Source organism: Geotrypetes seraphini, chromosome 3 (assembly GCF_902459505.1).
Source record: "Geotrypetes seraphini chromosome 3, aGeoSer1.1, whole genome shotgun sequence".
NCBI lineage: Eukaryota > Metazoa > Chordata > Amphibia > Gymnophiona > Dermophiidae > Geotrypetes > Geotrypetes seraphini.
The window spans coordinates 151189879-151205916 of NC_047086.1; the positions used below are offsets into that span (position 1 = coordinate 151189879).

Below are 16038 nucleotides of genomic sequence, written 5' to 3' on the forward strand. Positions count from 1 at the left end.
GGGTGACCAGGAAAACAAACACTTATTTGAACAGCAGTCCAAACCAAAGCTTGTTTCCTGACAGGTCTCATGCAAGGGTTTATTCTTCAAAGAAAACAGTTATGTCTCCAGGCTTTTCCATTACTCCCAGATCCTATTATTTGTAGGGTTTGCCATGCACCAAACAGTTTCAGTTAGCACCCAGTTACAACTTTAGTCAGGCACTAGAATAAAGGCAAAGTTTCATTATATACTTCTCCCTCGTTATTCGCAGGGGATGGGGCAGAGCCAGACCGCAAATGGCGAAAAACTGCGAATATTCGGTTCTGACCCACCTTCACCTCCCTTCTGCCTTCCCCTGGCATCCCGGCCTTACCTGGTGGTCTAGCTGGTTTTTGGGGCAGGAGCGATCTTCCTACGCTCCTGCCCCGTGCAGATAGCCATTAAGAAATGGCTTTAGGGAGTTCCCGTGGTCTCTCGAAAGACTATGGGAACTCCCCACAGCCATTTCCTAATGGCTATCTGCACGGGGCAGGAGCGTAGGAAGATCGCTCCTGCCCCAAAAACCAGCTAGACCACCAGGTAAGGCCAGGATGCCGGGGGGAAGACAAAAATATAGGGTTATTTTTCCCTCCTCCCCCTCCCCCCAAAAAATCCCGATTATGTGAAATCGCGAGTAGGGAAACCGCGAATGGGGAGGGGGAAGTGTAACAGAGTTTTACCTCAGCCAGACTCTAATAATAAAACCTCTAGCCCACATCCCACTCTCGTAACCTTCTGGAACCTCTCTCTTTGGCTGGCTCTGTCTTAAGTTCTTCAGAGTTACTTCCTTATTTCCTCCTGTTTTTTACATTCTTCAGAGTTATTTCCTTGTTTCCTCCTTTGCTCCCCTCCCCGCTTCCTGAGGAAGTGTCTTTCTCAGTGTTATTCTGAGTGGAAGTAGCCAATAGAGGGTGTGCTGGGTCTTCCTTAGGGTTTGTCTAACTGGGGAGAAGTGTTGAGCAGGGGAAGTGGCAATGTTTCACACCCTATGTCATGCACCACTTCTCAAATATTTTGCAATACCCTAATGTAAGCCAGTGATATTGAAGTCTTGGAATGCAAGACTATATCTATCACTGTGGAAGAGAATCCTCTCTTTCAAAATTCAAGTTGTAAGACAAAACTGAGATGGGGGTTTGTATTTAAATGGCTCTAAATCAACAAGTCTTCTGTCAGAGACAGAGGAAACAGATGGTCCATCTGGAGCCACCTGGCATCGGTATGGCATGGTCTTTTCAGCTAATCAGAAGCCACAAGCAGCATGGCTCTCTTCTGAATAACTTGCCTAAGTAATGGTCGAGGAGACCCTGTATCTGCTATGTCTGAACTTGTGCATCTGTGGCTACCAACGATAGTCCTTCTCCCTATTGAAATATTTTGGCAATTTGTCATTCTTGCTGGTTGCATGAAATCCATTACTAATGTGCCCCTAGCTTTTGGATGGCTTGATCTGCCAGATTACACTCTCCTGGGTCCAAGGTACTTAAGAAGTCTGGCTGAAATGTCATCCACTCTGGCAACATACCATCACCAACTCTTGGAGATGCTCCTCCGCCCAGGACATATAGATTTTTATCTTCTCGGATACTGTTTCATTCTTCATCCTCAACTTGCCAATTGACATAAGCCACTACTACCATTTATCACTTATATAGTTCTGAAAGGCATAAGCAGGACTATACAATTTTACATTTAACAGACAATCCCTCCTCTGAAGAGCTTACAATCTAATATGGACAGACAGACATGACATATAGGGTTGGGGATGCAGAACCCAAGGTGAGAGGAGTTAGGAAGTGAAAGCAGTCTCGAAGAGGTGGGCTTTTAACTGGACCTTGAACACTGCCAGCGATGGAGCCCACCTTAGGGATTTGGGCAGTTTGTTCCAAGCATATGGTGAGCAAGATAGATGGGACAGAGTTTGGAGTTGGCAGAGGAGAAGGGGACAGATAGGAGGGACTTACCAGCTGAGCAGAGCCCCTTGGGGGGGGGGGGGGAATGGCACATATAGAGGGAGATAAACGAATAAAGATAGTGAGGGGCAGCTGAGTGAATCCATTTTTAGGTCAGTAAGAGAAATTTGGATTGTATTTGGAAGAGGATGGGAAGCCAATGAAGTGACTTTAGGAGAGGGGTAATGTGAGTATAGCAGTTCTCATGGAATAAGAGTCGTGCAGCTGAATTCTGGACAGACTGAAGGGGAGAGAGATGGCTAATCGGAAGACCTGAGAATAGAGAGTTGCAGTTAATCTAAGCGTGAGGTGATGAGGGCGTCAATAAGAGTTTTGGTAGTGAGGAAGAGAGAAAGGGTCAAATTTTGGAAATATAGAGAAAGTAGTGGCTGGATTTAGCGATATGTTGTATTTGGGCAGAGGAGCAGAGAGAGAGGAGTCAATGATGACCCCGAGATTGTGATGGAGAGAGAGGAGTCAATGATGACCCCGAGATTGTGATCAGACAAAACAAGGCGGATGAATATGTTGTCCATAAAGACAGAAGTGGGGAGGTGGGTTTAGGCATGAAGATGAGCAGCTCCTTTTCAACCATATTCAATTTTAGATGGCAGTGAGACATCCAGGCAGCAATGTCAGACAGGTAATGTCAGACAAGCAGGCTGAAACTCGGGTCTGGGAACTTGAGGGGGCCGAATACGCTCCTGCAAAAGGTGCTACGAAAGAAAGGTTAATAGATTAAAACACCAACAACAATTGATTTATTAAGTGATACTACTACTACTATTAATTATTTCTGTAGCTGCTATACCGAGTCACAAAGAAGAAGAAGAGAGTCCCTGCTCGAAAGAGCTTACAATCTAGAAGACAAACACTAGCTGCGCGCCGGGCACAATCCTTTCACACCGTGGGACATAGGAAAGAGAAAGGAGCAATGGAGGATGTGGGAACCCAGCTGAGCTACCCAGTATACTGCATCGGGTGCCATATGTATGACTACCTCCCCTCCGGGAGGCAGGCATACATATGCGGTCGATGCCAGGAACTGGATAGCCTGAAACAGGAGGTCGGGAGACTGCAGGTTAGAGTCCAGGAGCTGGAGGGACTCTGCACCATGGAGGAGCAATGCTGGGAAACTGAAGACACCACCAGAGAGAGCCACATCGCGGAACAAGTTAGGGAACTCGAGGAGTTCATTGAGGAGGCCTGCAGGATGGTGGAGGCACGAGAACACCAACACACCAGGAGAGAACCGACAGTTGGACGACAGGAACCACCAGACACCATGGGAATAGGACCTTGCGGAGGACCTGGGCAGACAGAGGAGGAGGAGACCCATCAGAGCCAGGAGAATGTAGTGGACTGCGCAGATGACACAGACCTGAGACCAGGGGCGGAGACACAGCTGAACCCAGAGGACGGACAAATGGAATGCACATATGACACAGATCTGAGACCAGAGAGACAGTTGAAGAAGGGGAGATCAGCTATCGTGGTTGGAGACTCAATCCTGAGAGGAGTAGACAGTCACATAGCCGGAGGGAGAGAGGACAGACTGGTAACATGTCTCCCGGGGGCAAGAACAAAGGACATCATCAACAATATCGAGAGGATCCTGGAGGGAGCCGAGACGGAGGACACAGCAGTAGTGATCCACATCGGAACTAACGACATCAGCAGGAGAAGCTTCAACAGGACCACACTAACTGACCAGTTCAAGATCCTGGGGAGGAAACTGAGACTAAGGGCAAGGAGGATAGCCTTCTCAGAGATCCTGCCAGTACCGAGAGCGGACACAAGGAGACAGAGCGAACTACAAGCAATTAACGCTTGGCTGAGAAGATGGTGCGATGAGGAGGGTTTCCACTTTGTTAGGAACTGGACTACTTTCTTGGGGAAGAACAAGCTCTACAGAAGAGATGGACTGCACCTTAGCACAGCTGGGACGAGGATGCTGGCACGCAACGTCCAGAACGTCATAGACTTGGCTTTAAACTGAAGAGAAGGGGAAAGCCGATAGTCGATCTGACCTCGACACATCGGACATCAGTACCTGACAAGGATACTGACCTGGGACATAGTAAAGGAGGACTTGGGACTGAGTGTGTATGTTTTGAAAAAGGACCTAAGGACGCATTGCAGGGACCGAGGGCACAAATGGAACTCGTAAGCGGCACCAACACAGAACAACAGGAGCCAGAGGGGCAAAGACTTTGTGAAATAGAGCCCAGAACTGAGTGGGAATTAAGAGAACAAGAGGTGCAGGGGATACAGGCTGAGGACGTCACAGACACACAGCAGCAGGAGGAGGATGAAGCTCGGGGGCTGGCAAACCATGAGGAGGACTGCAGGAGTACCAAAACACGAGGAAAACAAAAAGAGAGGGCAAAAAACTGGGTCTTAAACTGCCTGTACACAAATGCTAGGAGCCTGAGGGCCAAAATGGGAGAACTAGAAATCACTGCCAGCAAAAAGGACCTAGACATAATTGGAGTTACAGAAACGTGGTGGACTGAGGAAAATCAATGGGATGTGGCCATACCAGGGTACAAACTATACAGGAGAGACAGGGCACATAAAAAGGGTGGAGGAATAGCGCTGTACATAAAAGACTCCATACCCTCAACCAGGATGGAAACAACAGTACGGGCGGATGGCTTGGAATCACTATGGGTTAAGCTACAGGGAGGAACTGGGGCAGACATTAAATTGGGTCTGTACTACCGCCCACCTGGACAACCTGAAGAAATCGACCAGGACCTGGAGGCGGAACTAAGGCAGGTATGCAGAAGCGGAAATGTGGTGGTGATGGGGGACTTGTACAGAGCCATGGTGAGGCCTCACTTAGAGTACTGTGTTCAGTTTTGGAGCCCACACTACCGAAAGGACGTGCTGAGGATCGAGTCGGTTCAACGAACAGCCACCAGGATGGTCATGGGGCTCAAGGATCTCACGTATGAAGAAAGACTAAAGAAGTTGCAGCTGTACTCACTTGAGGAAAGAAGAGAACGGGGAGATATGATTGAAACGTATAAGTACATCACGGGACGCATCGAGTCAGAAGATGATATCTTCTGGCTCATGGGACCCTCAACCACCAGAGGGCATCCGCTGAAAATCAGGGGAGGGAAGTTTCATGGCGATCCCAGGAAGTACTTCTTCACCGAAAGAGTGGTGGATCATTGGAACAGACTCCCACCCCAGGTGATAAAGGCCAGTAGCGTAACAGATTTTAAGAAAAAATGGGATACTCACGTGGGATCTTTAAGGGAGTAAATTCAGGGGGGGGGATACTTGGAATGGGCAGACTTGGTGGGCTATAGCCCTTTTCTGCTGCTTTTTCTATGTTTCTATGTTTCTATCCTGGGATAGACTGGAGTATTGGGCACTCAAACTGCGCAAGAGAGACCAATTTCATAGAGGTCACGAGGGACTGTTTCATGGAGCAACTGGTTACGGAACCAACACGGGGTGACGCCACTCTTGACCTAATCTTCAACGGACTAGGGGGGCCAGCAAAGGAGGTGACAGTATTTGCCCCGCTAGGTAACAGTGATCACAACACGATCCAGTGCAGGCTAGAAATTGGATCATCAAAAGGGAAAAGAACCACAACGACGGCACTCAACTTCAAAAAAGGAAATTATGAAGCCATGAGGGAAATGGTGGGAAAGAAACTCAAAGGCAACATAGAGAAGATGGAATCCGTAGAAAAAGCCTGGACCTTACTCAAGGGGACTGTGCACGAAGCGCAAAACCTGTGCATCCCCAAGTTCAGGAAAGGGTGCAAAAAAAATAGAACAAAAAACCCAGTGTGGATAACAAATGCAGTGAAGAAGGCGATAAGCGACAAGAAAGCATCGTTCAGAAAATGGAAAAAAGACCAAACAGAGGAGAACCAAAAAGTGCACAAAGAACACCAGAAGGAGTGTCACCGAGTGGTTAGAAAAGCAAAAAGAGAATACGAAGAGAGACTGGCAGAGGAAGCAACAAACTTCAAGTCGTTATTCAGATACGTCAAGGGGAAGCAACCGACAAGAGAAGAAGTGGGACCATTGGATGATGGAGATAGAAAGGGAGTAGTAAAAGAAGAGAAAGAGATAGCTGACAGGTTAAATGAGTTCTTCACGTCAGTCTTCACGGTGGAGAATACAACCAACATTCCGGAACCCGAGGAGATCGCAATAGGAAACCAAGATGATAAACTGGTCAATTTAGAGGTAAGCCAAGAAGATGTACTCAGGCAGATAGACAGACTAAAGAGCGACAAATCGCCAGGTCCGGACGGCATTCACCCAAGGGTACTCAAGGAACTAAAAAACGAAATAGCGGAGCCACTTAGACAGATATACAGCCTATCCTTAAAAACTGGAGAGATCCCGGAGGATTGGAAAATAGCAAATGTAACGCCCATCTTCAAGAAGGGCTCAAGGGGCGACCCAGGAAACTACAGGCCGGTGAGCCTGACCTCAGTCCCGGGAAAGATGATGGAGGCACTAATTAAAGACAGCATCTGTGAACACACTGAAAAAAATGGGCAACTAAAACCGAGTCAACATGGCTTCTGCAAGGGCAGGTCATGCCTCACCAACTTATTGTACTTCTTTGAGGGGGTGAACAACCAGGCGGATAAAGGGGAATCTATAGACATCATTTACCTTGACTTCCAAAAAGCCTTCGACAAGGTACCACACGAGAGACTGCTTAAGAAGATATGGAACCACGGGGTGCAAGGGGAGGTCCACCGATGGATCAGAAACTGGCTGGCAAACAGAAGCAGAGGGTTGGAGTAAAGGGCCATTACTCAGGCTGGAAAGGGGTCACGAGCGGAGTTCCGCAGGGGTCGGTGCTAGGACCGCTCCTGTTCAATATTTACATAAACGACCTAGAGGCGGGAACCAAGTGTGAGGTCATTAAATTTGCAGATGACACCAAACTATACAGCAGGGCTCAAAACAGGGAAGACTGCGAAGATCTCCAAAAGGATCTAACGCAGCTGGAAAAGTGGGCCGAAAAGTGGCAAATGAGCTTTAACATAGGGAAATGCAAGGTCATGCACGTGGGGAAAAAGAACCCGATGTTCACGTACAGAATGGGGGGAACACCGCTAGGGGTCAGTAACCTGGAGAGAGACCTGGGAGTGATGGTAGACGCAACACTGAAGGCATCGGCGCAGTGCGCCACAGCCTCAAAGAAAGCAAACAGAATGTTGGGTATCATTAAGAAGGGTATTACGACCAGGACGAAGGAAGTCATCATGCCGCTGTATCGTGCAATGGTGCGGCCTCATCTGGAGTACTGTGTCCAGTACTGGTCGCCGTACCTCAAGAAGGACATGGCAGTACTTGAGGGAGTACAGAGAAGAGCAACTAAACTGATAAAGGGAATGGAAAATCTCCCATATACCGACAGATTGAAGCAGTTGGGACTTTTCTCACTAGAAAAGCGGAGACTTAGAGGAGACATGATAGAAATCTTCAAGATCCTGAAGGGCATAGAAAAAGTAGACAGGGACAGATTTTTCAAATTAAGGGGCACCACAAGTACAAGGGGGCACTCGGAGAAATTGAAAGGGGACAGGTTTAGAACAAACGCTAGGAAGTTCTTTTTCACTCAGAGGGTGGTGGATACATGGAACGCGCTTCCAGAGGCTGTTGTAGGCAGCAAAACATTAAATGGTTTCAAAGAAGGTTTGGATAGATTCCTTGAAGAAAAAGGGATTGAAGGGTATAGATAGGTATAGACCACTTCTCAGGCGATGGGCCTGATGGGCCGCCGCGGGAGTGGACCGCTGGGCAGGATGGACCTATGGTCTGACTCAGCGGAGGCAACTTCTTATGTTCTTAGTAGAGATAAGGAATCCAAGACTAAATAGGGTTCTACCCTTAAAGAATCCTATCTCCTAGCAGCCTTTACAGGTTCAGAAAACAACCCCTTCTTAAAAAAAAAAAAAAAAAGCGCCTTATGTAGCAACCAAGCACTGCAAGAATCTCTGAAGAAGAATCTCAGAATCCAAATAGAATTATTATTTTAATTTGAGGAAATAACCCATTTGAAAAAATAACTCAGAAATCCACAGACGCATCCTATCTGAACTAGCACGATCTACCCTGGATGTTCATCTACCATCTGCTGGGAAATAGGGATATGGAACTGATGTCATTGGCCAATAGTTCTCAGTCTCTGTCTGTTGACAGGAAAAAGCAAACACATTTGTCTGGACTGGTCTGTTGGGATAATAAGGACAGCTTGACTCCAGCTTGGTCCTCTATGACACTGTTCTTCAACCACCAGTCCACGGACCAGTGCCGGTCCACAGAAAATTCCTGCCGGTCCGCAGAGGACCGGCAAGATCAACGAGCTGTAGTCTGTGCAGGGCCGGAGAGATCATGGGGAGTCTCAGACAGTGTGTTTTCTCCCCTCCCAGCGGCTCTCCTTACTTAGCAGCGCAATGATTCAGGAAGGCAGCCTTGGGGCTTTTGCTGAGTCACAGCCGCCTCTGATGATACAACTTCCGCTTTCCTCAGAGGTGGTGCGACCCAACAAAGGAGCCGAGGCTGCCTTCCTGAATCGCTGCGCTGGCAAGTAAGGAGAGTTGCTGGGAGGGGAGAAAGCCACTGTTAGAGGCTGGGAATGGTAGAAAAAAAAGGGATAGCTGCTACTGGACCTGTTGAAGGATAAGGAGAGATGCTGCTGGAAAGGGAGGAGGGAATGGAGTCTGGGAAGCTGCTGGGCAAGGGAAAAAAAGGGACAGCTGCTACTGGCCCTGGGGAGAAGGAGAGATGCTGCTGAGAGGGGAGGAGGGAAAGGGAAGGGAAGAGAGTTACTGCTGAACAGGGGGAGGAGGGAAGGGAGAAGAAAAAAAAGGAAGGAAACAGCTGGCAGGAAGATTAGAGGAGGGGAAGGGGAGAGTCAGGAATGAGATGGGAAGGGGAGAGTCAGGAATGAGATGGGAAGGGGGGTCAGCAGAGAAATTGAGAGGGACAAAGATGCTAGATCTGGTGTAGGAGAGATAAAAATGAATGAAGAGAACAGTGAAGCTGGAATGAATCATGTAAAAAAGAGAGAGGGGCATAGGCTGGATGGAAAGGGGAGAGGGGCATAGAAAGAAGACAAATACCATATGGAAGGGGGAGAGGTCAGACAGTAGATGGAAGGGACAGAGAGGGCAGACGCTGGAAAGAAGAGAGTGAAAAGAAGATGAAAGCAGAAACCAGAGACAACAAAAGGTAGAAACAAATAATTTTATTTCTATGTTGTGATAAGAATATATCAGATTTGAAATATATATCTGCTAGAGCTGGTGTTAGACATAACTGGGGACTGCAAAGTCCAGGCAGTGGCTTAGGGCTCTCTCTGACCAGGGGGGCAATTGCCCTAGTTGCACTCCCCTAACCCTATTCCTACTATGTGTTAGCATGATACTTCTGTGTAATATTCTGTAATAATTTGGCTTATTCAGTTTTCTTGATAATAGAGGGGATATATGTGAAGGGGAGGGGAGACAGGGGTTTTTTGTTGATCCTTGCTCTGTATTATTTGTATTTATAAAATGACAATTGTACAGAATATTATTTCTTTTTATACTTTAATAAAATATATTCAGTATAAAATCATAACTGAGGCTTGTGCGGATGGGATCAGATGGTTTGCGAGGACCGAGCTCACGGAGACGGGGGCGGAAACGGGGTTTTTCAATTTCAGTCCTAGTAGTTTGCCGGTCCACAAAATAATTTTTTTTTTCCCGCCGGTATATAGGTGTAAAAAGGTTGAAGAATACTGCTCTATGAGTCAGGGAGATAATGTGACCTTGCGTAAGAAACTTGTCTGTATCAAAGATGAGTACTGAATCCAGGCACCAGAATCTCTCATAGTGATAGTTAAATGCCCCAGTGACTAGCATTTTTTTCAGATGTAACCATAAAAGCAGGCTACACTCTCCTCTTTCAGGAGCGGTAAAAGGAGTAGTGTTCTTAACATCTCAAATATGTTTAGTTGCAGTCACCAATAGTGGTGTGTTGGAAGCCATGATGCTAAAACACTGACTAAGGTAGTGCTCCTAGCCCCAAATGTAGAATTGTGCATGAAGAATATAACTTATTTGGCTCTAAGTTAAGAGCTCCACATACTATGTCATTTAAGAACCAATGTTCTCACGTCTCAGCACTGGATTAATACAGGATTTATCTATCAGTGCATTACTACATTTTAGTGACCCCTGATGCAGGCGACTTGTTTGCCGAAACACAGTATTGTGTTGGGTCTACCGTTGATGTTCATTCATCAGTATTGGAATAAACAAGATTGTGTTACAATTTGTTCGTTTTTGGAGTGTTCATTGTCCAATCCCACTTTGCTTTGTGTACTGATATTGGCATGCCATAGAACAGCCAAATCTCAGTGGGCTGTGTGGAAACTGTACTAAAACTCCACTGAGGCAGCAGGTAATAGTATTGTTTAAGATTGTAGCTCAAGAGCAGTAGGAAAAAGAAAATATATATTTTATACAAAGCCATTTTATTTCTACTCTTTTCTAAAACATTTCGCCTAGAAACTGGGGTAGCACATAGGTATGCATGCAAAGACTCAGGTATAAAATTGCAGGGGGAGAGAGAATAGTAAGCTATTTCTGATCAAGGATCCTATAATGAAACAAAGAAAAATCCATCTTTCATAGAAATGACCTTTGGCATCAAGCCTGAAAAAAAAAAAAGACTATAGAAGAAAGCTTTGACCTTTTTTCTCCAAATCTACTTTGGCTTCAAATCCCATTTTTATTCAGAAAATGTTACTCCATTAAATCTTCAATCTCTTAAAACCCATTAATTTTCTGGTATTATCAAGTCTGAGGTAAAAATACATAAGAAAAACACAGTCACTGATAGGGGATTAACAGACCCGAGAATACAAAAAAAACCCATGAATAATTTTTTCATATGTTATTCACTGTTTTCTATTAAAAACCTTAGTGAATATGGCGAAATCGCGAATAACATGGTGGGAGACCTGGCCTGTTCCTGAAGGAAAGGCAAAACACGGTGAAGAAAGTGCTGGGAATCAGCAATTTTTTCTGTAAACGCTTGGAATCAGCAATTTCTCTATGCAAGCTGATGTAAATTGGAGGGAGGAGCCAGCAAGCTAAAAACTGTGAATAATCGAAACCACGATTGCTGAAACTACGAATACGGAGGGAGAAGTGTACTACAAACAGCTGAACTATGCAGATTGGGCATTTCACTGTCTACATGTAGAGATCTTTGTAAGGCTTACACTTATATAGGACTTATGCTTACTTTGCCAATATGGCTAATAAAAAGAGATTTTAAAAAACACAATGCGAGTGCAGTTTTGCATATGGTTTTAAAACTAGCACTAAGCCAAAACTGAATGTATCTTACCTTAGAAAAATCTGGTTTCACAGGAGGATTTTCCCTTAATTCCGATTCAGTATATTCATTGTTAACATAATAACCCACTCTAATGAATTCCTGACCTCGATAGGTGCATGTAATTAGCACGACTGTTACACCTACTGCATCTGCATCTGGAATAAGTGCTGCATTGGGGGCATCAGCCTAGAATGGTAAAAAGAAAGAACATTTTTCATTCATCCTATGAACAACCCAACTGGAAAATCTGATGTACCACACAAATGGAGAAATTACTCCTTACCTGTTAATTTTCTTTCCTTTAGACCTAACAGATCAACCCAGAACTTGTGAGTTATGCCCATCTTACCAGCATGTGGAGACAAAATGACAGAACACTGCCATAAAGCCTACTGAGCAGCTGCTCTTGCTCATCTTTTCGATGGTCAAGCAGTGAAAAGCATATTGAACGGAACCCAAACTACCTGCATCCATCCCATAAAATAAGTTAACATGAAGATCCAACAACATATGAAATGTCTTATTTTTAAAATTTATAAAAAGAGTAAACCTACACTTAAGAACAAAGAAACTGAAGAAATTACCGAGTTAACAGCAAGGGATAGCTTCTGGACTGATCTGTTGGGACTAAAGGAAAGAAATATTTTGGCAGGTAAGAACTAATTTCTTTCTTTTTGTCCAACAGATCAACTTAGAACTTGTGGGAGGTAGAAAAAATACTGTCCCCAAGGTAGGAGTGGCCGAGTCAGCCTGCTGAAAGGACTGAATTGCCAAAGGAAGCTTCTGTTCTGTCAGCAGTGTCCAACTGGTAATGTCTAGAAAATGTACGACAAGATGACCAGGTGGCAGATCTATAGACCTCATTAAGAGAGATCGCCTGTGATTCTGGCAAGGAGGTAGAGAGCACTTTGGTTGAGCTGGCGTTGAAGTCCTAAGGAGACTGTTTTCCTGCATGAATGTAAACTTACGCAATACTCTTTCAGTTAATGAGCAAGTGGCTTTAGATGCACACAAACCCTTTCTGAAACCTGAAAATAATTTTTGTTTTTTTGTTTTTTGGGAGGGGGGAAAATCAGAGCAATGGAAATTATTGGTGACTTCCAAATACTGCAAAAGAACTTCACGTACATCAAGTAACCCTAGAGAACCATGGTCCATCCTGTAATAAGAATAGCCTTACTGGGTCAGACCAATGGTCCATTAAGTCCAGTAGCCCGTTCTCACGGTGGCCAATCCAGGTCACTAGTACCTGGCCAAAACCCAATGTGTACCAATATTCCATGCTACCAATACAGGGCAAGCAGTGGCTTCCCCTGTGTCTATCTCAATAACAGACTATGGACTTTTCCTCCAGGAACTTGTCCAAACCTTTCTTAAAACCAGCTACGCTATCCGCTCTTACCACATCCTCTGGCAACGCGTTCCAGAGCTTAACTACTCTCTGAGTGAAAAAAAATTTCCTTCAATTGGTTTTAAAAGTATTTCCCTGTAACTTCATCGAGTGTCCCCTAGTCTGTGTAATTTTTGACGGAGTGAAAAATCGATCCATTTGTACCCATTCTACTCCACTCAGGATTTTGTAGACTTCAATCATAACTCCCCTCAGCCGTCTCTTTTCCAAGTTGAAGAGCCCTAACCGTTTTAGTCTTTCCTCATACGAAAGGAGTTTCGTCCCCTTTACCATCTTGGTTACTGATTTAGGTTGAAGGATGACACTACTTTGAGAAGAAAAAGAGGAATAGTTGATTGTAACCCCCGCTTCAGAGAAATGAAGGAAACAATCTCTGCAGGAGAAAGCCAACACCATAGCCATAAGAAAGTTGTTTTTTTTTTTAGAATAAAGTCCTTTATTATTGATTTTGTAGAGCCTTTGGAACAAGGTTAAGCCTCCACTCTGGACAAATAGATCTCCATGGGGGCTTCAACTGATTGACTCCTTTTAAGAAATGAATAACATCTGGATAAGCCGCTAGGGAAGAGTTCTGAATGCAGCTTTTAAAACAAGTGAGCACTCTAACGCGTACCTTAAGGGAATTCAAAGCCTTCCTATAAAAAAGCAAGAATATGAGGTAAAGTGATTGAAAAGGTGAAATATTGCTGTTCAAACACCAAGATTCAAAATTTCTCTAAACTCTAGCATAAGCTGCTTCCATGCTTGCAAAATGGTGGTAATTACTTCCTCTGCATAGCCCTTTATCCTCAACTCGGAACCCATATGTTAAGAGGTTTTTTGTGGGACAGTATCTAAAAATGGGCCAATCTGGTGCAATAAGTCACTTTTCCTCCAATAACAGTTGATGCAACAGAGAATCCTGCCTATCATTGGCCAAGGGGGAAAAACAGAGAAGTTTATTAGCTGGCTACAGCTCAAGAAGAACATCAAGTCCTTTGTACTCAAACGCCTTACAACATCTAGACAATCCAAGAACTTTGGCATTGTGCCTGGTAGCCATCAGGTCTACTACCAGGACACCCCACTGAGATATAATTGTGAACACCTTTGTGGACAAAGTGCCATTCCCCTAGATCAGTGGTCAGCAAACCGCAGCTCGTCTAGAGCAGGGGTGCCCAACCTGCTTCCCTTCCCTGTAAAGAGGACGCTGAAGTGCCGGGCCGACCAACCTTCGCCACCCGATGTCAATTCTGACGTCATAGAGGAAGTTCTGGGCCAGCCAATTGCTGCCTGGCTGGCCTGGAACTTCCTCTCCGACGTTAGAATTGAGGTCGGGTGGGGAAGGGTGGTTGGCCCAGCGCTTCAGCATCCTTTTTACAGGGAAGGGAAGCAGAGAGAGCTCAGAAACTGGCGGTGGCCTGTTCCCCGGAGGCGGTTACTTGGGGGAGGGCATGGAGAAAGAGAGAGAGAGAGAAAGACAGACATACAGAAAGAAAGGGGCATGGAGAGAGAAAGAAAGAAGGGACAGGGTGAAAGAAAGAAAAAGTTGAGGGAGGGAATGAGGTCTGGAGGACAGGAAGCATACAGGAGGCTGAAAAAAGGGAAGAAATATTGGATGCACAGTTAGAAGAATAAAATGCAACCAGAGGCTGATGAAATTACCAGACAACAAAGGTAGGAAAAATGATTTTATTTTCAATTTAATGATCAAAATGTGTCCGTTTTGAGAATTTATATCTGCTGTCTATATTATGCATTATGGCCCCCTTTTACTAAACCGCAATAGCGTTTTTTAGCACAGGGAGCCTATGAGCATTGAGAGCAACGCAGGGCATTCAACGCAGCTCCCTGCGCTAAAAACAGCTATCACGGTTTATAAAAAGAGAGGGGGTATATTTGTCTATTTTTGTATAGTTGTTACTGAGGTGACATTGCATAGTAATCTGCTTTGACCTCTTTGAAAACCCGCGGAATATAAATGATAATTAACATTTTCTCTGCGTACAGTGTGTTTTTAAAAATTTTATTGATGGTAGATCATTCTGACTTGGCCACGAAGGTAAGGGGGAGGGAGGGAGGGATGGGAGCTGCTGAAAGACATCTAGTAATCCTTGCAGGCTTGACTGTACAGGGAATTATTTTTGTAAAATCATGTTTTGTTATGTGACTGGCATTATTTAGACTTTAATTTCTTTGAATGAATAGAATGAAAATTATATAAAATTGCTTGCTTATTTTTATGTGCGTGCGCTGAAGGGAAGTGGAGAGAGAATGGGCTGAGGACGCTGAAGGGAAAAAGAGCGACTGGGGAGAAGACGCTGATTTGTAAATTGACAATTGTACAGAATATTCTTTCTTTTTATACTTTAATTTAAGTTCAGTATAAAACTATTTGAGGCTTGTGTGGATGAGATCAGATGGTTTGCGTGTTATTCTTTAGGCTCTGCCACGAATTGATTTTGAATCAGTTGGGTTGATATAGCCGTCGTAGCGTAAGCGGGCGCGGAGTATGGCTCTCAAAAGAAATCTTAATCATTGTACTGCTGATCTTTGGCTCATTTGATTAATGAATTTGCCCTAGAACTAAAGAGAGTTTCTGCCATTATTTGAGAAATATGACTCTCTGCCCAGTAGTAAAGTAATCTGGCCTCCAGTGAATGTTTTCCATCCTTCCTTGTCTGCTGACATAGGATGCTGCTGTCATATTTTCTGAAAGAATTCTCACTAGCTTGACCTGCTTTTCATTATCACCCACAGTTCCAAGCAATTGATAGGCCAGAATACTCATTCATTGAAAGGTATATCAAGTAATGAATAAACAGACCCTGGACTGTGTGACTGAGGTAATGAGCTTTGCAACCCAAGAGGCTGGGGTCTCTGGTCACTACTAATCAAATTTGGAGAAGCACGAGGCAGGCCTCTCTGGAGATAGATCTGTTGAAGCCACCATTGTAGGCTGCATTTTGGCTGAGTGGTCCAAGGTAAATAACAACTGTAGCTCTGAGCTGTGGGTGACTCAACTGAGAAGATAAAAGTTGGAGCAATCTCATGCGAGACCACACCCAAGGGAGTATATTCCATGTTGGACATTATGGTTCCCAGGACCTGCATATAATTCCATGCTCTGGAAGCTGAAATAGAAATAGCCTCCCGATTTGTGACTGAATCTTTTCCTTGAGTTAATGAATAAGACTTTCCTCTTGCACATTTCAAACAAGAATTCTAAATATCCTAGAGATAATAAGGAATTGATTCTTGGAGAGGTTGACAATCCAGCCTAAGG

The 16038-nt window shown here is 44.8% G+C and overlaps 2 protein-coding genes across 7 annotated transcripts in view; one reads left to right on the top strand and one right to left on the bottom strand.

Moving 5' to 3' along the window:
* MCM9 (minichromosome maintenance 9 homologous recombination repair factor) overlaps positions 1-16038 on the top strand; it is a 144540-nt gene that overhangs the window by 69293 nt on the left and 59209 nt on the right. The gene's annotated exons all lie outside the window — the stretch shown is intronic.
* ASF1A (anti-silencing function 1A histone chaperone) overlaps positions 1-16038 on the bottom strand; it is a 38819-nt gene that overhangs the window by 2874 nt on the left and 19907 nt on the right. The window contains exon 3 of the mRNA XM_033937230.1: positions 11372-11548. Within this exon, the coding sequence (XP_033793121.1) occupies positions 11372-11548 (177 nt within the window). The remainder of the gene's footprint in view (positions 1-11371; positions 11549-16038) is intronic.